The 24,521-nt window shown below is 39.1% G+C and overlaps 1 protein-coding gene across 1 annotated transcript in view; it reads left to right on the top strand.

Moving 5' to 3' along the window:
- The window catches only part of Robo1 (roundabout guidance receptor 1), a 373,399-nt gene that overhangs the window by 334,442 nt on the left and 14,436 nt on the right, over positions 1 to 24,521 (top strand). Inside the window, exons 23-26 of the mRNA XM_028756251.1 lie at positions 2,269 to 2,413; positions 5,995 to 6,243; positions 16,298 to 16,704; positions 19,834 to 19,986. Coding sequence (XP_028612084.1) covers positions 2,269 to 2,413; positions 5,995 to 6,243; positions 16,298 to 16,704; positions 19,834 to 19,986 — 954 coding nt within the window. The remainder of the gene's footprint in view (positions 1 to 2,268; positions 2,414 to 5,994; positions 6,244 to 16,297; positions 16,705 to 19,833; positions 19,987 to 24,521) is intronic.

The raw sequence follows: 24,521 nt of genomic DNA, 5'->3' as shown, positions 1-24,521 counted from the left end.
TAATTTCCAAGGCAGTTAAACTTCTTTTCCTTCCCTTAGTCAAAACACAGTCCCAAATAGTACATCTGCGATGACTTTGCTGTTACCACTTGGTACGCTCAAGGAGACGAAAGCCCGAGGAATCTGGGGTTGAGGGATAGCAGAAACCTATCCTAGTTCACGTTCTCTCCGGGGTCTCCCAGTTCTTGCTGGAAAGCTCATAATGTTTCCTCCCAGTATCATCTGTCCTGCCTCAGAAGCCACGGTGAGGCTTCCCTGTGGGTCGGCGTGCGGCTGCAGCTGTCTCCCAGCTGTTTTCCTGATCGGCGCTGCAGATGGGAGTTTGCTGGTAGTTAAGTCCTGTTTTCGTAATTAAAGGCGGTTCATTATTAGAACTAACATGTGGCAAGTCACACCACAATGAGAACAGAGCGATTGATCTTAAGTGGAGCATGTTTTCTCCAGGATAGGGAAGAACAGAACCTCCTGGCAACTGCACGAGGTGTTGCTAGGTTCTTTGTGCCGATCGGCTCTGCCCTCTTCTCTAACGATGCTCACATCTGCAGTTTTCTATCTCCCCTTAACAGAGGCATAATGGTGTGGCAATCCCTAGCCTGTACCACACAGGTTCTTATGTGAATTACAGAAACTTAGAGATGATTCTTTACTATTTTAGATTTTGGGGCAGGGGAGGTTGGGTGGGGGTTTGTACTAAATACTCGATAAGTCTTAAATGATTTTCCTTTTTCTTCTTCAAAGTAATGAAATTCCATGTTTTGAACAAAATTTCACGTGTGTATTTTTGGGGAAAATCACCACCAATGTTTTAAGTATTTGGTTATGATCAGTCATTTTGTCTTTGAACTCTTAGCTACTTGTAGAGAAAAACTAGGTGATTGATTCTCCCTTGGCATCTACATCCCTCACTCTAGAAGCCTGATCTTGATACTTCTGCTATCACTGGTTATTCCATGGATGATAAAAGGATGCTAGAGACGTGACATCTGATCATGACCTGTAGTGGAAAACAAAGCACATGAATGAAATTCAGGAGAGGGCTGCCATGTTCAGCACCTTAGGGCAGATGCGTATGAGGAAATGAAGAGGAAGGGCATGGGTCAATGTTACCTTCATGACACACGTTCCACAGTCCTCCTAGTGCAAGCCACGGAGGGTGTGAGAGAGCACGGAGATGAACAGACTGGGACTGACAGTCAGCGTTTATTGTTAACAGTTGGCTTGCCCTTCAGCCCACATTTTGATGCAATAGCAGATCAGCCCAAGAACAACTGGCATGACACACAGTTCCCGTGACAGGAAAGTCCCAAGTGACTTAAAAACATTTTAAAGGCTCATTGAATAAGCTAAAGCCTGCTTCATCTCCCATGAGACTTGTTTCAGAGTCATAAAGAAACATTAAAGCAATTCTGGGATATTGGGGGCTCATGTGAAAAAAAAAACAATTACAGACTCTGTGTTCATAATCTACATATGGACCTGAAATATGTTAAGTGGGAGTGTTTAATTACACACAATCTTTTGACTTAAAACTCTCTAGAAATTCATGTGCATACCAGCTACCAATGTTTAAAGGAGGAGTCATTTCTAAAATCAAAAACACCATAGTAATTGAATCATTGGGCTACTTCATGTCACTGCAAGTGTTCAGGGATGTCATCCTTTTTATTATTATAAGCCATAATTTTATATAAACTGGTTAAAATATTTCTGTCCATTATTTTTAACTCACTTTTCTCCTTCCTTTGTCATTAGATATATTAGTTCTTCTGGCAATTTCCTTACCCCTACCTCTCTTCCCCAAGAAAATGAGAACTTTCATTGTGCCTGAAACATTCCAGTGGACAAGTACAAATGATATATATTCAGTGATTTAATGCAACAGTAGAACACTAATAGATCGTATCTGTATCACATTGTATTTTAGAATTCAGCAATTAAATAATAGCAAGGCACTCCAGAAAATATGTCCACAGCTCATTTGTTTCAGATGATAATCCATAATGCAATTAATTGCTGTAGGAAGATCACTATTAATGATACGACTTGTAAAATTCACTTAAGCTTATGCGTCATCCTGGGCTATGCATTGAACTTGGTGGTATTTGGCATTTTCTCTTGTATCAAGTCCTGTCTAATGAAGAAAAGTGCACACACACGTATGTGCATATGAATTGTCGGATAGTAGCAGAATATATTAAACTCATTAATAATGGAAAATAAAATGTAAAGGTCAGAAACAAAAGACACTGTATTTTATTTCTTTTCTAGGGAGTCAAGGCCACAAGAAAGGGGCACGGACACCAAAGGCACCCAAGCAGGGTGGCATGAACTGGGCAGACTTGCTGCCCCCTCCCCCGGCACATCCTCCCCCGCATAGCAACAGCGAAGAATACAGCATGTCCGTAGATGAAAGGTAAGGGTATTGCCACAGTAAGAGGAGCAGTATGCGTGCTTTGGAGTGGACAAGTCAGGGTTGACTCGAATTGCCCAAAGAAGATTGATTCCTCGGTTCACAAACACTAGTCCCTAAATAAAACAGCAAGACTTAACAGCCCTCCTTGGGGAAATCTGAAATAAGAATTAAGGTTAAGGACACTTCTTTAGAACCTGAGATTAGGGACACATAGTATATATACACACATTTTTATGCACACATATATGAGCTGTCCCTAGGGCTGACTCAAATATGAATTATGTCTTAGAATGCTTCTTTAATGCACACATTATACATGCACATGTGCACGGATGTACCTAATTATTCAAGTATGTGTACATATGTATGCACATATTAAAAAGAGTGTTATAATAGCTGGGTGAGGGTGGTACATGTCTTTAATCCCAGCACCTGGGATTAACAACAAAACAAGTGTTATATACATATAAACTCAAGCACAGAATCATATACACATGATTTCATGATATTTTAAATACACTACTAGATCCACTGGTGTCAGTGTTGTAACGTGTTATATGATGAGAATTCTCTAAGATTATAATGGAATGGGAAAAACCCTATCCAATAGTGTTTCCCTTGTGACTTTCATATCTTCAGTGCCTCTGAAAACACAAATACTTTTGCACTGTGTTTCTTTTCTCTGCAAGTTCAAGTATAATAACTACCTCTACTGCAGAGAGAGTAGACAATGCCATCTAGGTTTGTGACAGTGTTCTCTGGGATGTCCATGAAATGTCAAAGTTCTCCAACAATGGATTCCTCAGAATGCATCCCCGCCATTAGGCCATGACTGGGAGTGTTCGAAAGTTCTTGTCACATGCTAAGTTTTTCTAAAACAGTTCCATCAGTCTATACAGCTCATGGTAGACCAGCACACTTCCTTAAATGTCATTACCTTGTGCAAAAAAAAAAAAAAAAACCCAAAACAAAAACAGTTTTCTTTAGAAATTTTAACTCTGCAGGCCTGATTCTCAAAGCATTTAATGAATATAAGCAAGCCACATGGTAAAATGTAGGAAGTGTGTGTCCTGTTTACTTTTCCCAATGTTGGTCACTGGATGTGGTACACCAGACGAAATAAAAAGCCGCCTTGCCAGTATCATCACAGGAGATCTCCTCTAAGAGAGGCATACCCAGCCAGAAAGGCTGTCTACCCGAAAACAGCCTTTTCAGTAACTAGAAAGAAAAGAAAGGAGGCTTGATTAATTGATTATCCACCAACATTTTAACAGTTTGACAGCTTTAACCGTTTCAATTCTGCTCCCAAATAAGTCCCCATCTTTGCATTGTCTAATAATATTCAAAATGTATTTTTATGTAAAGCTCTTATACAGAAAATGTTTATAGGCAATTCTCATGATCTGTAGCTGTAAGGCTGACAGCGCTCAGTTACTGACTATGTATGACTAGAGGGAGTTCCAAAGAGCCCCCACCTCAGTGGTGTTCGACAGTACATTCTTCTATTTAATGGGTGTTTTGTTCAAAATACCTTAGTTAACATCTGTTCGTCTTCCATAGTGAGGGACTCACAGCCAACAGCACTAGATCATGTCCGAGCACATTCACCTCGAAGGGGCATAAGGCCCACCGCTGCCTTCCTTAGTCTAGTGGTACTTCAGCACTTCCTGTGAATGTCATAATCAAACAGGAAAATCACCAATATTATGCAAAAAAAATCAAAAGAAAAGAATTAAGAAAGAAGCTTAGAACTATGAACAGTGATAGAAAGATGATTGCTGAATACATAAACAGGAACTCCTAAAAGGAGGACTTTTATTTTTATTTATTTTACTTATTTTTAACCTCAGCTGGCAACATATGTGGCAGGTGGCTAGATTTTGGCCTTTGCAGACTCAGGAATGACCATGAAAATGTCACCAACACCGATTTTGTGGTTGCATATAAATTTTACTGAGTCAGTAAATTTACAGGCACAGAATGTACAAGTAACAAAGATCCGTACAGGTGTTGTTTTTAAAAGTTTGTTGTCCCAGTTATTTTGATACAGTAGTTAACTGCTTAGTACACACACACACACACACACACACATACACACAAAATGAAGTTAATATGAACAAAGGAAAAACAAAGCGAAACCTTCTGGCACCGCAGTGGGCAAAAGACTACATCCCAAAGAGGATGATTCTGAATGGGGAGAACGAAGGCTTCCTGATCAAGAGGCAGTTGTTCCTAACCTTGACACATGAGAAGGTTCTGAATAAAGACTGGGTTTATGGACACTGGGACCACACAGAGATTCGGACTCCTGGAGAGCTTAACAGGAAACACATGGGTGGGACTGAGAGGAAGCTGGGAAGGCAGATGTAAACCAGATCGTGCAGATACTCCAGTGACTTGCCTTGGCATTTTTATATTTTATTGTTCAAGCAATTAAAAGAATCACTTATTGCTTTGGAGTAAATGGATGATCTGTGAGTGGTGTACGATTAGTTTTGCAAATTTGGAGCAACTTGAAGGCACAGAAGAAAGGAGCTCTCGGAAACAAACAGAGAGGTGAATCAGAATGGTTAAGGCAATGGCACACACAGCAGACACAAGCAAGGGACTTGACTCGAGAGTTTTTTCACAGATAGAGATGAGCCAGGGAGTGGTTTGAGGCAGAAGAAAGAAAGTACTAAAAATACTCTCTTAAGACTCCTAGTTTAGATATGAGAACAAATTACTGTGCTTCTTGAAAATGAAGGAAACATAGACAAGAGGGACAAAGGATAACCTGTTAGAAATAAAAAATAAAAGAATACACAAACAACCACAGTATTTGAACATCAGCTCCTCTGATCGAGGGAATCAAAGTTGGTAGAATATGAGTAAAGGAAGGGCTGCCACAGGCCACTCTGGTGGTACATGCCTGTAACCCCTGCTGTCAGAAGGCTGAGGCTGGATTGTATGACTGTGGCTAGCCTGGTCTATCAAAACCTGTTGTCTCTCTGAAATAGAAAAAAGGAAAAATAAACGGAGAGTAAGAAAAGGAAGTACATGACGTATACAGTCTAATCTATCCTTGTAATGCATGAAGATCCCCGAGGGCAAGAGGAGAAAGAGCTTGCTTTCCCTGACTGCATCTTGATACCCACAGCAGCTTTCTATCTAGAAGAAAAAGACATCTGATTTTATTTACATTCACGATCCCAACCAACCAGTCTCAGGTTCAACTAAAGCAACAATACTTCTTGCAGTGTCAGAGGAAACTTGGGTGAAGCTGGATTGAATCAGCTGAGTTCCAGTTTATGTCCCTTTGAAAGGATTTCTCCTAGCTCAGGACATGACCTTGGACCGTTTGCAGTGCATTTTCCATCTTTTTCCTAAGGTCCTATGGAGTGACAGAGCTAGAATCTCCCTATTTCCCACCACCAGACCCCTCAGCCTCTATAAGATGCTATGCTATCGCATGCACTGGTAACTTCTAACAATGAGCTGTTTTCTAATGATAATTCTTTAGTAAGACCTAGCAATTCGGTGCCAACCCTCCCACTTTCTAATACAAATAGTTTACTGCACATTCTTGTAATTTGTTGTAGCTATGATCAAGAAATGCCCTGTCCTGTGCCACCTGCGCGGATGTATTTGCAACAGGATGAATTAGAAGAAGAGGAAGATGAAAGAGGCCCCACTCCCCCTGTCCGAGGGGCAGCGTCTTCTCCAGCTGCTGTGTCCTACAGCCATCAATCCACGGCCACTCTCACCCCTTCTCCCCAGGAAGAGCTCCAGCCCATGTTACAGGATTGTCCGGAAGACATCGGCCACATGCCCCACCCACCAGACAGGAGGTACGTTCTCATTGGCTGCCTTGGTGACCAATCACGATTTCCACTCCTCAGAGATAGTTGTTGGATATAGTGCCATGAAATAATTTTTGAGTCACATGAGCGTTTGCCTGGGCTACCAGCCCATACAGATAATGGATATTACCAACTGATACTGTTGACTCTCACGTTAGCTGAATTGAACCCCATAAACTAGTAACCAGAAAATAATGTGGACACAAATATTTAACCTCGCTTTATAGTTATATTCATGAACACCTGTCTCATGTAAGTCCTGTGTTCTTGATGATAAATGTTTCATAATATAGTTTTTTCTATATATGGCCAGATGCTTATTTAGTCTGGCGGGCAGGGAAGAGTTTACTCCTGTTATTTTAAACCAAACAAAATATCATTTATAAAAAGTTGGTATGCTTATTTTATAGTAACTTCAGATATCTTAATTTTGGTTTAAATATCCAGCTGGAATGCCTCTGTCCAGGCTGCAAACAATACATGTGTGTGCACATGTGCACATGCAGATATATGGGCTTTTTAAATCTATTGAACATCACCAACAATCCGTTTTATTACATGCAGTGAATACGCATGCTGTTCCTACCACATAAAAACAGAGTCATGTTAGCTTTTCGTGTTGATGATTTTGTTTGTAGCATTTTATTGCCCTTGACACATTAGGTATCTATTGCTTTTCTGATTCCTAATATCCTTTAAAACTGAACACAGTATTTCCCTCAGAAGATTTTCCTTCAATATTCTTGTATAAAAAATTCTAGCATGTGCTGCTTGAATTTTACCCCATAGATTAAAACACAATTTGCTATGCTTACTAAGTATCTTAAGAAGGTATTATTAAATTTAAATCACATGCTCTCTCTAAAGAGGGGAATTTTCTAACCTTCTTATGTGTGATGGAGGTCTCTGTGTGTGTAGAATTGGGTTGCTGTATATTTAAAAGGAATAGTATGAAGATGAAGCAACTGTATGAGGAAAGAACAAATAAGGCATCTCTTTTCCCTATCAGGGTCACAGAGCATCTCGGCTATTCTTATTAAAAGCCAATGAGGCGCTAATAGACACTATTAAGCTCTGAAATACCTCAGCATTCTTTCATTCTCTAAAATTACCTAAATTTCCTGTTGCCTAGCTACACCCCTCTGGGTTGCCAGTGGGGGTGCTGTGGTCCAGAGGAACCAGCAGCCTTTTTGGTGGTGGTGGTAGTAATGGTGGTGTTGGCTTATTTGTTCACTCAGTTACTTGGTTATACTTTGTTCTGATGGGACCAGATCTGTGTGTATGTATGTCTCAGGCTGGCCTTGAGCTTGTGATGATTCTCCATCCTCCTAGCCTCGACTTCCATTGTACAGGGTGTGGGCTGCCACTCCCAACTTCTGCTAGCCTATCCTATGTCTTGCCTACATAAGCCTTTCCACATTCCTCTGAAGTAAAAGTGCATTCAGTTTTCTCTGCCATAACCTTACATCCCTGTCCTCTTCCAATCCAGGACTTCACTGTTAACTTTCCTGCTTTGAAAGTTTCCTCTCTTTAACCCTCTCCTCTCATTCTGAGTGTACTGCTTGCTATCTCGCCGCCTACTCCATCCCCACCCCAGCCCCACCCTCTGCCCTGCTGTTTAATGTGGTTTAACTCCCAATTCCGGATTCCCATTCACACCGTATCCCCCCCTGCATCTGGGCTTGTTCTAGGTTGCTCCATTCACCTGCCTCTCGAGCTTCCTGCTGGGATAGCATATTATGGGCTTTTCTGAGACTCAAATAGACAATGTATGTTAAGTGTCTGGGACAGGCCGTTTTCAAGCTAATCCTATCCTCACCCTATTAATTGATTCGCCCACTATGTATATTCTGAGAACTGTCAAATCTGTTTAGCCATCATCTACTAAATAAATTTCTTCCTGGATATTACTGTATTTTCCTGTGTTTCTTGTGATCTGTGAATTATCAACTATATTATTTCAGGCAGTGTATGAAAAATATAATATATAAAGGCATATGCAAAATTAAAACAAACCATTCTGTCCTTTTTATATCAGTTATCCTATTTATCTTCTGTTGTTTTCTCATTTTTTAAAGAATTAATTATTTTATGTATATGAATACACTGTAGTTGTCTTCAGACACACCAGTAGCAGATTCCATTACAGGTGGTTGTGAGCCACCATGTGGTTGTTGGGAATTGAACTCCAGACCTCTGGAAGAGCAGTGAGTGCCCTTAACCTCTGAGCCATCTCTCCAGCACCCTTGTGTTGTTTTCATATTGTCCCATAACTTTAACGACCAGTTTTCTTTAGTGGAGCTCCAAAGGAGCTCTTGACATTATTTGTGATTTCCATTTCTGCAGCTGCCTGTACAAGACTTCAGCCCAATTCCAAACAAAAGCAAGATGAACAAACCAAACAGTTAAAAATCCCCTTACACCCTTAAGATGTTCTCTCATCTCTGTCTCTTCCATTCCTCCTCCATCCCCCTCCTCCCTCTTTATCTTTCTAGATGTTTTTCCCATTGAGTCAGTCATTCCAGCCTAGCACAGCATTTAAGGCTTTTAGGTCTCCTCCCTTTGCACACCTTTTCCTCAGTCCCTGAACACACCTTCTTTTCTACTTATGTCTATTTGAGATTCCTTGGATTTGTCTTAAGGTCACAGCACAGGTCTGATACCTTCTGTTATTTTACAAAATGGCAAGCGTTTCTCATTCTTGTAAGTCTGGCTGCTCCCCCTCCAAATCTGTCCTCTGCTGCCTGGGAAAACCCACGCAACTGTTTTTTGTTGTTGTTGTTGTTCTTTATTTATGTTATTATTTATTTGTTTGAAAATATAATTACATCATTTCTCCTTCCCTTTCTCCCTTGAAATCCTCCCATAGACCCCTCCTTGCTCTCTTGCAAATTCATGCCCTCTTTTTCTATTAATTGTTATGAATATACATATATTCCTGAGTACATAAATATGCCCTGCTTAGTCGATATAGAAAGTTACTTGTATGTATATTTTCAGGGCTGACATTTGGTACTGGATAAATTGTCACCGTGCTCTTCTCCAAGGAAGACTATTTCTCCTGCTCTCAGTATTCCTTGGCTTCCTGTATTTCTTTCCTTAGGACTTGATGAAGAGAACCATTTACAGTTAGGGAAATGCATTCAAATACCTGAACTTGCAGTTTCATTATGCTTAATGACTTATGAGCTCTTACATGGTCTTCAGTCCATGAAGGGATATGAACGCGACCTCCTAGACATGCACAAAGTCAAAGAAGACAGACTTTTAAAAAGTGAAGGCCTCTTATTGCTTTTTGTAACAACATAGCTTTTATGTTTATTGTAGAATGTTTTCAAAATCAAGATCCACTTTTTGGCAATGTAGAAAATATAAAAATGCCAATAATCTATGTAGTAATCATATTGAGAGATAGGTAGATAATCGTATTCAGAAGTTCAGTGGGGAAGGAGTGGTTGGAGGAAGAGAAAATGGCGGAATTATTTTATGATCTCAAAAAATAGAATAAAAGATAGGTACACAGAAAAGAGTCCCATAAGCCCTTATCTCTGCACATCTTCCCGTTTCTCCGAACGCTCCATCTGTTCGAGTTATTTTACAAGCTACTGCATCCACTGCAGTGTGCTTTCTACCCTGGTCATCTTTAACACAGATATGTGTGTTAAATGTATCTTATGAATGTATTTATCCTGTCCCCTAATGTTGCTGTTTGGATGGTGTCTGCCTTTTCAGGGAGTGAAGGATGTTGGAGTCTCATCTGAAGTTAAATCCTGAATGCAGTTCAGATCTGTGTCTGTCAAACAGATGTGTTCTGTTTCCCATCACCATGCCACTCTGTTGTTGTAGTACTCATTAGAGATGGTTATTTCTCTACAGCTCTCATTTTATATCCAAGGAGACCCATATATCCAAGTATTTGTTTTCCTCAAAGGTTTTACTACCTCAGCATCGCTCTGGCATGTTACTACAAGTCATACACAAGACACCCGTCTTAACTTTTTCTGGCAGTCATTCTCCCTTGACTGTGTTGGAGTCATGTTTCACTAAATATTCTCTTTCTGTATTTGCTTCTTCATCAGTTGCTTCTGACTCTTCCAAGGCATGTTCACATGTTCATGAAGTTCAGACTGCTTAAAGACCTTTGGTAGCTTCCCTTCTTCCTAGAAATAGAGGCAAATTTTCCTAGAAAAAGTAGTCGGGACACCCTGTTACCTGTCCTTCAGTAACATCATCCTTCCTACTGTCACTGCCTTCGCTGTCATCAAGAAGTTTCTTTCACCTCAGGCATGAACCCTGTTCTTGCTCACCCCAAGATCTTCGCATGCTGTAACCATCCTCCTAGAACGTCCCTAAGTCCCCCTCTTTTGACCTAATACCTATGTGTCTTTAGATTCCACAATGAATGTCAGATCCTCTTTCCATGCTTTGTCAGTATGGATATAGACACCCTGAGTTCCAAACACCCTTTGTCCTGGGGCCTCTAGAACTACACTATCTCCGAGCATGTGAGTGATTGATTGATTGTGTCTTCCAAGCTTGTTTGGACTATTTTATTCACCACGATTCAGAATGTAACACCAAAGTTCATACTTACATTGCTATCTAAAAAACACCTGTAAAGTTTGGTAACCTGACACAACTATTTTATAATGTTCACAAGTCAGAGATTCTGAAAATATTCGTATGGCTACTCCATCTCAGCTCAGCTGTTGGAGCTGAAACTCTCCTGTCAAGTGACTTGGTTCTCAACTCACATCCATGATGTTCTAGGCCTCGGTGGTCCCTCTGTCTTGCCACTTACTCTCAGCTTCCCACACACCACAGACTTTTCACCCCACATACCAGGCTTCTTATAGCATAGAGCCTCAGGAAACTAGTACTTCTTAGGTGGTAACTAGCTCAAGTCAGGGCAAGAAAGTGGTCAGACCAAGAAAGAACCATATTCAGAACTGAGGCATTTCCTTAACTTCTGTGTGATGGTTTGTATATGCTTGGCCCAGGGAGTGGCACTGTTAGGAGATGTGGCCTTGTTGGAATAGGTGTATCACTGTGCCTGAGGGCTTAAGACCCTCATTCTAGCTGCCTCGAAGTCAGTATTCTGCAAGCAGCCTTCAGATTAAGATGTAGAACTCTCAGCTCTGCCTGCACCATGCCTGTCTAGATGTTGCCTTGCTCCCACCTTGATGATAATGGAGTGAACCTCTGAACCTATAAGCCAGCCCAGGTGAAATGTCCTTTATAAGACTTGCCTTGGTCATGGTGTCTCTTCACAGCAGTAAAACCCTAACTAAGACACTCTGCTATATTGTATTGTTTGAAGAACTAGCATGGCCTGTCCAAAAGATTAGAAGATTAAAGATTAAAATCCTATTCATGATGAGAGAATAACCAAATTTCATTTTAGAATATCATTTGGAATAGGGGGAATTATTATGACACATTGAAAAATAACATCTAAAATATACACATACTTAACTTATATTTGTTGTCTGTGATTTAAAATCATTATGTCTAAAATGTAAAGTGTTCCCTCTAATTTCTTTTACTGATAATGTTCTCATTGATTTAAATATCTAGCTATTTATAATAATAGGTATAGTAAATGTTAAAATACATATATTAATTGATTTTATGTCTATTAATTAGGGGCACATATAAATACTATGAAATATATATAAGAGTTTAGAAGTCAAACCATTATAACATCATGACATTTAGTAAGAACGTAAAGGCTCACATTGTCAGGCTGGGGACAAAGCCTAGTTGGTAAAGTTCTTACCTTGCAAACATGAGGATCTGACTTATCTGCTCTGCAGAATCTGTGTAAAAATATGCTAACCGTCGTGACTTCTTTTGTTATCTTAGCCCTGTAGAGCAGTGGTTCTCAACCTGTGGGTCATGACCCCTTTGGAGGGTGGACTTAACTGTTTCATAGGGGCCACCTAAGATTATCTTAAAAACTCAGATGTTTACACAATGATTCATAACAGTAGCAAAGTTACAGTTTTGAGGTAGACACAAAAATAACTTTATGGTTGGGGTCATTATGACATGAAGAACTATATGAAAGAGTCACAGAAATTAGGAAGGTTGAGAATCATTGCTGTAGAAGCAGACTAAAGCTGATTCCTGGCCAACCAGTATAGCCTTTTTTGATGAACTGCAGACCAGAAGAGACTCTTGTAAACCAAGGTAGATGAAGCCTGAGGAATAGTACCCAAGACTGTTATCTGGCCTCCATAAATATGTGGGTGGGTGCACACACACCTGGGCACTCATGAGCACATACACGTGTACCTTAAATTATAAATATTTTAATTTCTCCAATGAATTACCAAGATATTTCATTTATATCTAAAACTAAGTAAAGTATCTGATTTATGTACTATGAATCTCCATTTTTTTAGTCAGTTACAATAAAAATAATGTGTTTAAACTTTGTTCACATCTGTTGTTTCAAAACATCGTGTGATGTTGCCTTGCTAGAGTTAGTGTTAAGCAAAAACGTCCCGAATAGTAAAAATGATGTTCCCATGTGGGCTAGGAAATTTACTTGTACTTTTAATATAAACAGATTGAGTTTGATATTATTGGGAGGAAAGGAAATTCAAATGACAAAGCAAAATTAAATGTTCTCTTTGCAAATAGGAGGAGATAATTAATTACACAGAACATTTAAGCTATGATAGTATTTGGAAAAATATCTCAAAGATTCTCCATTTTGTGTCTTGGTTGGTAAGTGCTGTAAGTACATCACATACATAAATTACTGAAATCCCTCACCTTCCCCTTGAACATATTTGTGGAGGCATCATTTTTGCAACAGCCTAGAGTGCTGTGAGTTACACACATACTTGTATATTATTTCACAAGGCATTTAAACCCCTATGGGGGAGAATCTAGAGAGTTGAGGTTCATTTGTGACAGCGTCCCCAAATAGCTTTTTGTTTTCCAGTAGAATATATTACATATTTCAAACTATACATGTTTATCACACATTCCCTGGGCTGGCCTTATTTACAGATGGTTTGAATTATTTTTTTCTGCCTTTTCTCAGAATTTTGCATGGTTTGTAGTTAAAAACCGGCCCCTGTTTAACAGGAAGGTATTTCTATTCTCCAGAATGTGAGTTCTCCAAACACAACAATATTGGCATGCTTCCGAACTGGAGTTAGCTGTTCCACAGCCATTTATTGATGGTCAAAATAGTCCCATTTGTGCTAAACACCCAAATATGCCTTTAAAAAGAGTCAAAAGTTGCCTGCTCTGGTGGCTATGCATGCTGACAAAGGCTGTAAATTAACATTTAAGTTTACTATTTTATTGTGCTCTGGATTAAAGAGTGGTTTTCCTTCTCCTATGTGTATAGCACATTCTGCATTGAAGTAATTATCCATTTTAATCTTTTAAGTAACTTCAGCTTTGGCACAGTTTTCATGTTGCTTCTAATGCCACACACAAAGATAAATTAAACCCACCCAGAAATGAGAACTAATCCACTATATTATAGGACTGTGTGTGTGTGTGTGTGTGTGTGTGTGTGTGTGTGTGTGTGTGTATTTGTATATGTATACATATATCCACATATGTAGTTATACAAATATGCAAAACATGCTTACTATATGTAGTATTATGTACTTATATGCATGTAACACGTTGATGTAATTGTTAATTTTCATTTCTTAGTATTTTTTTTTTACACATTCATTTATAAAATGTTTCTTCTTGGCCTATAGAAAAAATGGGAGGTGGGGAGAGGACCTGTCACCATTCCAGAAGGAAAGGAGTAGCCTCGGAAATGTGATTTGATTTAAATTCTGAACATACGTATAAGAACTGTAAGACCTTTGCAGCCTTTGAATTTCTGTATACTTCTGTGTAAAATGATGACTTAAAAAAGCAAACCAACAAGTTACAAAAATTGATTAACACTGTAAAGGATGGCTAGCCAGTGTCTCAATAAGTTGATTGTGGTGTTTGAAAAACATTTCTTTCATAGTTTTCGATTTTTAGTAGTAAAGAAGTTTATTTGGAGTGTCTCCATTTATTGGGATCAAAAGCAAAAAAATAGCTTCCTTCAGAGAACCACCAGAGCACCCTATAAACAGTGCTATGTGAACTTACTTTTTCCTCCTTATAGTAGACCTGGATAGTTTTGACCATAGCTAGGTTGTGACTGCCTCCCGTGCAGCCCCATCTGCTTACGTTTCAGTTCTGACTCTGCACTATTTATTTAAAAACCTCAACCATGCATTCCCAGACATCCTTTGCAGAGAACTGAGTCTCTGATACTACTCTCTTCTTTTGTCCTGCCTCTTCTGGTCCTAAGGGACAGATGAGAGAACATCATCAGCAAACGCAAACTGGTCTCCTCAAGGCGTAGCACTAGACACTACTCTCACTCATCTTACTCCGTGAGTAGCGTCAAGATGAAGAAGCAGGTGCACCGGCAACTAACTCACCTCACCAATGAGGACTTTGCTCTTAGCATCTCTAAAGACACCTGTAACCAATTTAACCAATTTAGCTACACCTCGACTCCCACATTGTGGGGTTATCAGGTGATCGGCCAGATCCTAATGACAGCTATAGTCTAACTCAGCTGGGCAGAATTAATGGTCTTTCTTTCTGAAGAGTGTACAACTTGATGAACTGCTCTGCTGAATCATTTCACCTGACATCCTTCATGGCCCCATCACTTCTCCCTGATTTGGGAAGAATCACTGACCAGGACTTCTCCATGGAGAAGCCTGTGTTTTTTGTGTGGGAGGGCTCTAATTAAAGAGCCATTCCCTTACATTCTTCTTCAACAGGAACACTTTAAAGTCCATTAAAGTCCAAAGGATCTCAACCATCTTATACTTACCTTTAAATGGAGTTCTTCAAGAATCCAGACAAGTGACTAGGACCCATTATTTATGGTTTCTAAGTGTGGTGTTCTTAGTATTTTCTTTATGTTTTGATTCATAACAAAATCTTGGACATTAGAATAAAGATCATTAACCTTACTGAAAAGTCAAGTAGATAGAGCCACACAAGCCTGCCCAGCCCAGCTCAGCACCAGTACTGAAGGCTAGCAGTACAGTTACGCATGATGATCAGATAGGTAATGTAACAGTAAAAAGCATTGTAGTTTTTTAAAAGAGTTCATAACCTTTAGTGGAACTGGTAAGCGATTAAATCAGAGAAAATTGTTCTTGGATCTCATAGCTTTTCTTAATAGAATAAAGTCTAAAAGCAATTATGGCATATGCTGAATATGTATTTTTTAATAGTATGAAATTTTGCTGAATGTTGTCAAGATGAATGACTCCATTTGCTCTGAGTAGCAGGAGGAGCGACGAAGAAAAGGGAAGGGAAAATGTGTGTGGAACAAACTGTTTCACGATTAATGCCTCTTGCCAACAACAACAATAATAATAATAAGCAACTGAAAGAATTTGTCTCTTCAGGAAAAATATGCCCCCAAATAAGGGTTATCCCTGCCTTTTAAGTGAACATAATCAAATGAACAAACATGAGAATTAGATAACTGAATATTTTGACTTGAAAAAAAAAAGTAGCCACCAAATATTCCTGTTAGTGTTGTCAACAAACAGAAACTAGAATCACCTGGGAGATAAGCCTGTGGGGGGGGGGGGTTATCTTGATTGCATTAATTAATCTGGAAAGCCTCGCCCACTCTGGGCAGAGTCATTCCCTGGCTCTGACCTTGGACTAGGAAGAGCAGGTGGGCTGCAGCTCACCTTTTGTTCTCTGCTTTCTAATTGTGGATACAGTGCTGCCAGTAACTACAAGCTCCTACTACCTGACTTCCTTGTCAGGTGAACTGTAGCTTTCAACGGTGAGTCAGAGGAAACCCTCTCTCCCTTCTGTCATTTATGTCAGAGTATTTTTTTCCAGTGACAAGAAGAGAAAGTAGGATGCTAGGGAACAGCTTACAGCTGTTTGTTGCTGTAAGCTTCAACTTCCAGGTTAATTATTCATTGTTTTGTGTCTTAAGTGGTGGGCTGAGCTTTCCTCATTCCTTGTCTTCCTGCAGGCGGCAGCCGGTGAGTCCTCCTCCACCACCGCGGCCAATTTCCCCACCTCATACTTACGGCTACATTTCAGGACCCCTTGTCTCAGATATGGATACCGATGCCCCAGAAGAGGAGGAGGACGAAGCTGACATGGAAGTTGCCAAAATGCAGACCCGAAGGCTGTTGTTACGTGGGCTGGAGCAGACCCCAGCATCCAGTGTTGGGGACCTTGAGAGCTCGGTCACTGGGTCCATGATCAATGGCTGGGGCTCAGCCTCAGAAGAGGACAACATTTCCAGTGGGCGCTCCAGTGTCAGTTCATCGGATGGCTCCTTTTTCACTGATGCTGATTTTGCCCAGGCTGTTGCTGCAGCTGCGGAGTATGCAGGCCTGAAAGTGGCTCGCCGCCAAATGCAAGATGCTGCTGGTGAGTCCTGCACACCCTTCACCAAGAAATGCACGAGTCACTCACTAACCTCGTCCCTGTCATGTTTCCTGAGTGAAATCATCCCCAGCTTTTCTCTTTTTTTATTGCCTGTGGAAAAAAATTCAAGAATATGACTCTTGGTTTGATTATTTGTTAACCAAGACGTTTAAAATTATTTATTTTACTTTGATAAACTCTATATAATGTGACTGATGAAAAGCTGACCATAATGTTATTGATGATGATCATGGCAAATGTGTACATATATTTACATATGTGTTTTCATATATTTCTCCATATGTGTGCTGTGTTTTTTTCTTTAGGGTTTAATTATATTCAGCAAAATGAACTTTGTGCTACTATGTACATATTTCGAATGGGTTTAATGCAGAAAGTCACTAAAATGTACTTCATTTGGGTAGTTCTGTTTAACATTTCTGTAAGATAAGTAAGAAAATACCCAGTTGGAACACTCAAACCATTGGGAAATAGCTCCTTAATCTTGTATTAGTCACTGGGATCACAATCCCTGATGGAAATTCTATCAGAGAGAAAGGTTGTGCTTTGACCCAGTGAAGAAGACAGGGCAGACAAGCTCAGTTCCTGGTAGGTGCTTATGTCTGTGGCTACTCACATTGCAGGACAGATGAGGCTGAGAATCCCTCTAGGACCGGCAAGGGTTTAACCTCCCTCCGACGGCCTGGTTCTTATGACCCATGTCTGCCAACCAGACCCTACTTTATAAAGGTTCCATGGTTGCCAGAGCAGAACTACCAACCAGGGCACAAATGCTGGATATGAAAGTCTGTGGAGGAACAGTGAAAGCGAAATGCCTCTTTATGCTTCGTATCAGTTTAACTGACAAGATGTTTGAAATATGCATACATCTTTGAGCATAAATGTTTCATATTTTTAATCTAAAAGTTGAAAGAGCAAGTTAATATAAATGCATATTACGTTTCCTCATTCCCCCTTTTCATTGCTGGAGCCTGGTATAATGAATGTACTTATTTCTAAATCATTTTTACTTAATTTCTCCACTCCACTCTTACTTAGGAAATAGCATAAGAAAGAAAATAATTGAATTTTCAACAAACGTTATATAGTCTTTTTTTTGTTGAATGAATATGTATATATGTGTATATATTATGCATGTCTGTATATATTATGAGTGTGTGTGTGTGTGTGTGTGTGTGTGTGTTTATTTGTGCCTCTCTGTATTTCTGGTAGCCAAGAAAATACCAATAGTTAACGAAAACAATATGGTCAAAGAGAAAAAAAAAACATATTCCAGGAAATGAAAAGATCATCACAAGTCAAAACCTGCTGCCTTTTTTAATTCTTGTAGTTTAAGAACTGTCACATTGGCAGCTTCACTGGCTTATGTAAGAGACTTTACTGCTCATTACAGTTTATCAGTGTAGAATATAATCAGATAGTTCAGTTACAGCACAAGGCCATCTCTCTACATTATTCATTGTATAGAAAAAGATATCTAATATTTATCAACACATTAGCACAAAACATGTATTTACTCCAGGCCTATATTTTATAAAATTCAACCAGTAGCAGCTAAATGTAGTCATACTTGCAAACCTAATTATATTTATTGATAAATGAATAAATAACATATATGTACATATATATATATATATGCGCTTTACTTTAGTTTGCAATCCTCTATAAAAAAATAGATACATAAGATTAAGCAGCTCAAACTAGCGTTTGCAGGTTGCATTAATGGCGTGTGTCAGCTCATTAAGTCAAGGAAACATAGGAATAACGTTGAAAATTCATCTGTAATCGACCTTATGCCTCGGGCGACTATGAGTGGTAGATGGCCTTATACAATAGAATGAATAATGGTTTCCATCTCGGCCCTAATTCTCTGTTTTCATGGATATGTAACTTTAATTGTAATAGTCTCCATCCTAACTAGAGAGAGTTGGGTTTAATATTTTATTGTATTGTAATTTCGTGGCACTTCTGGTTTCATTTGGCTCATAATTATAATGAACTAAACATGCGCTGGCCTCTGCCTATTACAGTCTTCTTTTCAAGAAATGGCGGTGCTTATCATGGAACTTGGAGTTAATATGAATGGATAACCCAATCCCATTGCTTCTCACTTGGCTGCATTAATGTCCATTATTTAATGTGCCTCAGTTAGCATTTTTAAATGTGTCAATTTCGATGTATGTGGCTTCTCCTGTTTATAGCCAGAGGATATGTCTGATTCCCAAGTCTGTCTAAAGTTTCTTGTGGTTCAATGAAAAACAGTGGATTTGGGGATGGAATCTCTAGGAACCAGAATACTGTAGGTCAGCATAACTCTGAAAGGCTTCCAGTCCCATTTTCGATGACACAACTTGTATCTTGATGTTATAATATAATATCTCCATAAGGGACAGGGAATTGGATGACACTGAAATGTGCCATGTCTCCTCAGTAAATTAAATTTTTACTATCACCCGGCAATGTTGTGTGTTCAAAGATAACTGCCTTTAACATGCTGGAGTCATGGGGCCACTGAATATTGAGGATTGACAAATCTCTTGTGGCAGAAAAGACACAGAAGCATAGTTAGGTAAGACTATGTATGTGAGCTAGATCAATTTCAGAGCACTTCCAAAGAGAATGCCCAAGAACATAATTCCCTTATTAGGGTTCTATCTTCAAAGAATACCGTAAACAGGCTTAATTGAAATAAGGGTGTAACTAATCCAGGTCATTGTTACAACATGAATTTGTTGAGGTGTCTGATTCTTCTTCATCCTGAAGCAGCAAGGCACTGAGTGTATGATAGAAGAAAATAACAGCAGTCTTATTTTAAGAACGTTTTAGTGATGATAGCTGGAAAACATAATTATCCTGTTCTTCTTAAATAAAGAGAATCATGAACTTCAGCGGAATAAAAGTCCTGTGGTTTTTACCCAAAGAAAAAGACTAAGGATGCTTTCGGGGTGTTTTCTCCAGTTAGCATAAATAGAAGGGGAGGGGAGCTCGTTATTTGGTTGGTGCTAAGTATGTTTTAAAATGAGAAATTGTGTCTAGCTTGAGTGTTTTGCTCTGGCTGATCCTGTGACATTAAAATTCACTGATGAGTCTGCCTCTGGCTCTCCTCCTCAGGCCGCAGACACTTCCATGCCTCTCAGTGCCCTAGGCCCACGAGTCCTGTGTCTACAGACAGCAACATGAGTGCTGCGGTAATCCAGAAAGCCAGACCCACCAAGAAACAAAAACACCAGCCAGGACATCTGCGCAGAGAAGCCTACACAGATGGTAAGTCCATTGAAACTGACTGAAACATCTACCAGGCTCGCCTGTTTTCCCGATGTCTCTGTGGCTAGCGAATGTGTTTGCTGACATTAGAAATCACATTAACATTCACAAAGAGTAGCCTTATATTACTTACAGGAGCAGAATTCTTCCACCAGCTTGGCACCATCTTTAGCCTTTACAGTCTTCTAAACAGCTGGCTATTTAACAAATTAAATAAGTATTTTTTTTAAAGTACATGTTGTAGCTCACACAATGCCCATGACTCTCATTGATGTCATAACGTTGGATTAACCTTTGTCAGCTGCACTGATCAAACCTCTAGGATATCTCTATTTCCTTCATTCCATCTTTTAAAAATAATTCTGCTCTGAAACAAAGGGCAATAAAGGTCCTGGAATTTTTTTTTTTTTTTTTTTTTTTTTGCAACCACAGTGGTTTTACAGGTAGTCTGTGTGCCGAAAGTTACCTCAAACCTGTTTCTTGGTGCTTTCGAGTGCAATATGGACCCTTGTGGAAAGGGAACACTTGTATTCTCCAGGGGGCAGAGGGAGATAAGACAAACATTGTGATGTTGTCTAGAGAAGGCCTTTAATGAAAGTGCCTCAGGTGGCCCAGACTTTATTAAAGCACCACCACCTTCTCATTTTATAAAACAACCCTTCAGGCTTTATTGGAAATTCATGTAAGATAAATTCTCTCAGACTCACCCATCTTGTCAAGTTTTCTGAATTTGCTAAAGGGGTGTGGAAGGAACGGTATCCCAAGCTGTTTCTCCACATCCGGGATGTCTTCAGCCACAATCCGATTAGGACGTTCCTTACCAAAGCAGCAGTTTTTCATAAAGGCTATCATTTGCTATTATCATCTGAAAGCTTAATATTATAGATCCTTATCCAAGGTTATGGGGAAGGGGGTTTGGGGAGGCACTTTTCCCTGTGAGTCTTGCCACTTGACAGTAAATTTTAATACAAATTCACAGCATGGTGAGCACAAGTCATTTTTCGAGGAGCGGTTGTCTGCACTATTATCTGAAGTTTATTCTAAGTTTTTTCCCTCACGAGCATCGATCTGATATTAGCCTACATTAAATACTGGCATGACACAGCACACCTGGGCCTCCTGGCTTCTGCCCTGGACTCTTTCGTCAGTGAAACTGAGCTGTCAGAATATTATCTGATTTTGAAGGGTTATTACAGTGGCTCTGGGTATGTTTGCCTCTGTGATGGGACAAACGCTAGGTGTAAATCCTCAAACTATACGGGCAGTCTTACATTTATGGGACCCCTGTAATGGCATTTTACAAGTTTTATTACTGTTTTATCAGTGTTTATTATCTAGAAGACAGGAGTCTTCACTGGAAGGCTGCTCAAATGTCAAGCCTGGATGTAAACACATCTAAATTGAACTCGTATGGAAAAATCTAGCCTAAAACTTTGTGTAGACGTTTCTGCCTCTTATTTATATGTATTTGGAGGGGAATCTGGACATGCTTTCAAAAATGCTTTAAATAGTGAAGACTTGCTAGGTTAACGAGCATAGCATCACAGTTACATATAATGCCATTCTTAAGAATTATGAGCTGTATTTTTGTCCTGCATCCTACAGGATTTATTTTGACATATTTAAAAACTAAATATGAATAGCAGCTAACCCTCAAATTAAATTGAATGAGAAAGCACTGAAGTTATTTTTTATTTAATTTCAGGAATGCCAAAGAACCGTATTAAAAGCACAGTGAAAGCTCAAAAGTTAATGTGAAATATTACTTGGGTTTCGAATAGCTCATTTCACAAAAGTAGTTATGCAAATTATTGGTGCTTACTCCAGTGCAAAAGATAATAATAGTTTTCTGTAATGAAACTAAATAATGGAGAAACAAATAAAGCTGGCTTTAAATTATAGCTTTATCTTCTCTTCAACAGAGCAAACTATCTATCCTTAAATTATGGTTAGACTGTTTCGTCAACTCATTTCTGAATATTTCTTTCAAAACGCTGCATATGATTTATACCTCCTAAGATGGATATTAATTACTTAAAACCATGAAATTTAGATCTTTCTTAATGTACCAATCAAGGAATACAATCTACCACTCACACTCACACTTTATAATCCTGGTACGCAAATTCAGGGCTTTGTGTTTCCTCCTCCATTATCTATGCTCAAAGCTAATATGTGTGTGCTTTTGATAGAAGCTCTGAAATAGAACCAAAAGTGATTTTCTCAGAAAGCAACCTCATCAAATTATTATACTGCATTTAGAAAATATATCTGAGGGCCTGGAGAGATGGCTCAATGGTTAAGAGTACTGGCTGCTTTTCCAGAGGACCTGGGTTCAATTCCCAGCTCCCAAATGTCTATACCTCCACTTCCAGGGTATCTGCCACCCTCATACAAATATACATGTAGGAAAAACACTGATGCACGTAAAATAAAAATAAATATTTTTAAAATGAGAATATATCTACAGATCATATAATGAAGCATCCGAGCAGCAGATACAGGGTATTTTTAATAGTATGTTGTAAAAGATTAATGGGTAGAAGAAAGAGGTTGAGCTATCTTTTATTAAAAATCATAATTAAATGTATTGGTAAAATATGGAGTAGTTTGTAGGATTTTTTTGTTTGTTTCCTTATTTTTTTTTAAGTACAGTATATTGACTGTGTTGGATAAGTTTGTTTCTTGAGTATCAATTTTGAGAACTATGTTCAGAGTGGATACCATTCTTGATCTTATAGCATCTTTGCTTTATAAATATCAGCCAGACTTCAATTTTCTCAATAAGTTGTTTTCTAAAGCATCTAAAAGAATAAACAAGATCTCATTCTGAGTCAATGAAGTATAATTTTTGAGGATTCCTATCAGCTAGACTTATCTGTTGTTTGATCGGTCCTGAAACAGTACCGCAGACTTTACAATTAGAGCAACACATCGCATGCCCTCAGAACTCGGGAGGGGAAGTGGGAGATGGAGTTGCCAGCAGGGGTGATCTTTTGGAGACCGTCCTCCAGTATCTTTTCACAGTCTCTTCTCAGCCTATAATTGTTCTCTAAACTCTTTCTATCAGAGCATTAGTCGTATTGGATTAGACCCCATTTAGTAAGCTCATTTTAATCTTATGGCTTCTCAAAAGATTCCAGATACAGTCACATTCTTGGAGAGTGGAGGTTGTGGCTCTGAGTGTGGTGTTTGGCGGGGACATGATGCACACAGGAGCCCTCCAGCCCATCCAGCATCATGGCCATGCCCTGCCCTGTAGGTAAATACAAGACATGGTGAACACCCAGAGAACACTTGCCTACAAAGCAGAGTACCACATCCTCCATTCCTACTTACAGCATTGATTATTTATTTATTTCGTGTTTGCCACGTTCAGGCTTAACCCAGATGGAGGACAGGATTAAAATATATGAATATGTATCAACCGAAATCTGTTGAGTTAAAGTACATTTCTAGGACCTTCTAATAGACTCTTTCCTCCCCCCTTTCTACCCTCCCAATACATTTACACACTTCATTTTAAAACCAAATCTATATTTCTCTAGTCCTCCTCCTCATAAATTATAAATTCACCGTCCTCTTTAGAATGATGTTATCTTGACTTGATTTATCTTTAATTACAAGGTCTTCGGACTTTAAGCAGTTACATAAATAGTGTTGGATCTGTCTAGCAAGTTAATGCTGTGCTGGGAGATTTACCTACGTATGTGTTCCTATGTATTTCGTTATGTGAGGGATAGTTTGTTAGCGGGGGATTCTTGGAAAGGGAGAAACTGTTAGTAAGATTACACAAGGAGAGACAGAAAGATGGCTGAGACGTTAAGAGTACTTGCTGCTCTTGTAGGGGACCCAGGTTCAGTTCTCATTACCCACATGGCAACTTATAATTTGTAATTCCACGCCCAGGTGACTAGATATCCTTATTGGCCTCCAAGGACATCAGGTATGTACACGATGTTCATACATACATGCAGGCAAACATCTACAAAAATATCCTTTAAAAGGATTATGTAATATTTCTAAAAACTAGGTCCATAATTTCCTCATTTTTCAATTGTATTTAAACTAATGCATAAATTGGGAGAAAACGCTATTTTCAGCAGTAAGGGAAAGAGAGAACTAACTGTTCACGTGAAAGTAACCTCAGTTTAGCCTCATAATTATTTCATAAGACCCGAGGAAGAGAAATTTATTTAACCATCTGTTTATAAGATATATGAAACCTGCTAGTTTCAATTAGGTACAGGAAGTTATGATTCTTAGCACAGTCTCTAGGTTCTCTTTTTAACTGGAGTTACAGACATGTATCCAGAATATCTAGTAATAGATTTTAACTTCGGATTCCCAGGACTCTGCTTGATCTTATGATAGCAATAATTATAGTCTTCGATGCCCTGAAGAGCCCAGATATTTTGTTATTTAATAAAAGTGACAGTCTCTGGCCACCTGATAATGTGTTTGCAGTTGGTTTGTGTTTATAGCAAGCAACAAACAGGAGTGCACAGATCCTCATGCCCTTTGCCTGCAGGTAG

This window comes from Grammomys surdaster, unplaced genomic scaffold (assembly GCF_004785775.1).
Source record: "Grammomys surdaster isolate TR1022 unplaced genomic scaffold, NIH_TR_1.0 126115, whole genome shotgun sequence".
NCBI lineage: Eukaryota > Metazoa > Chordata > Mammalia > Rodentia > Muridae > Grammomys > Grammomys surdaster.
The sequence above is the reverse complement of the archived record's forward strand: the minus strand, read 5'-3'. Positions and strand labels throughout refer to the sequence as shown.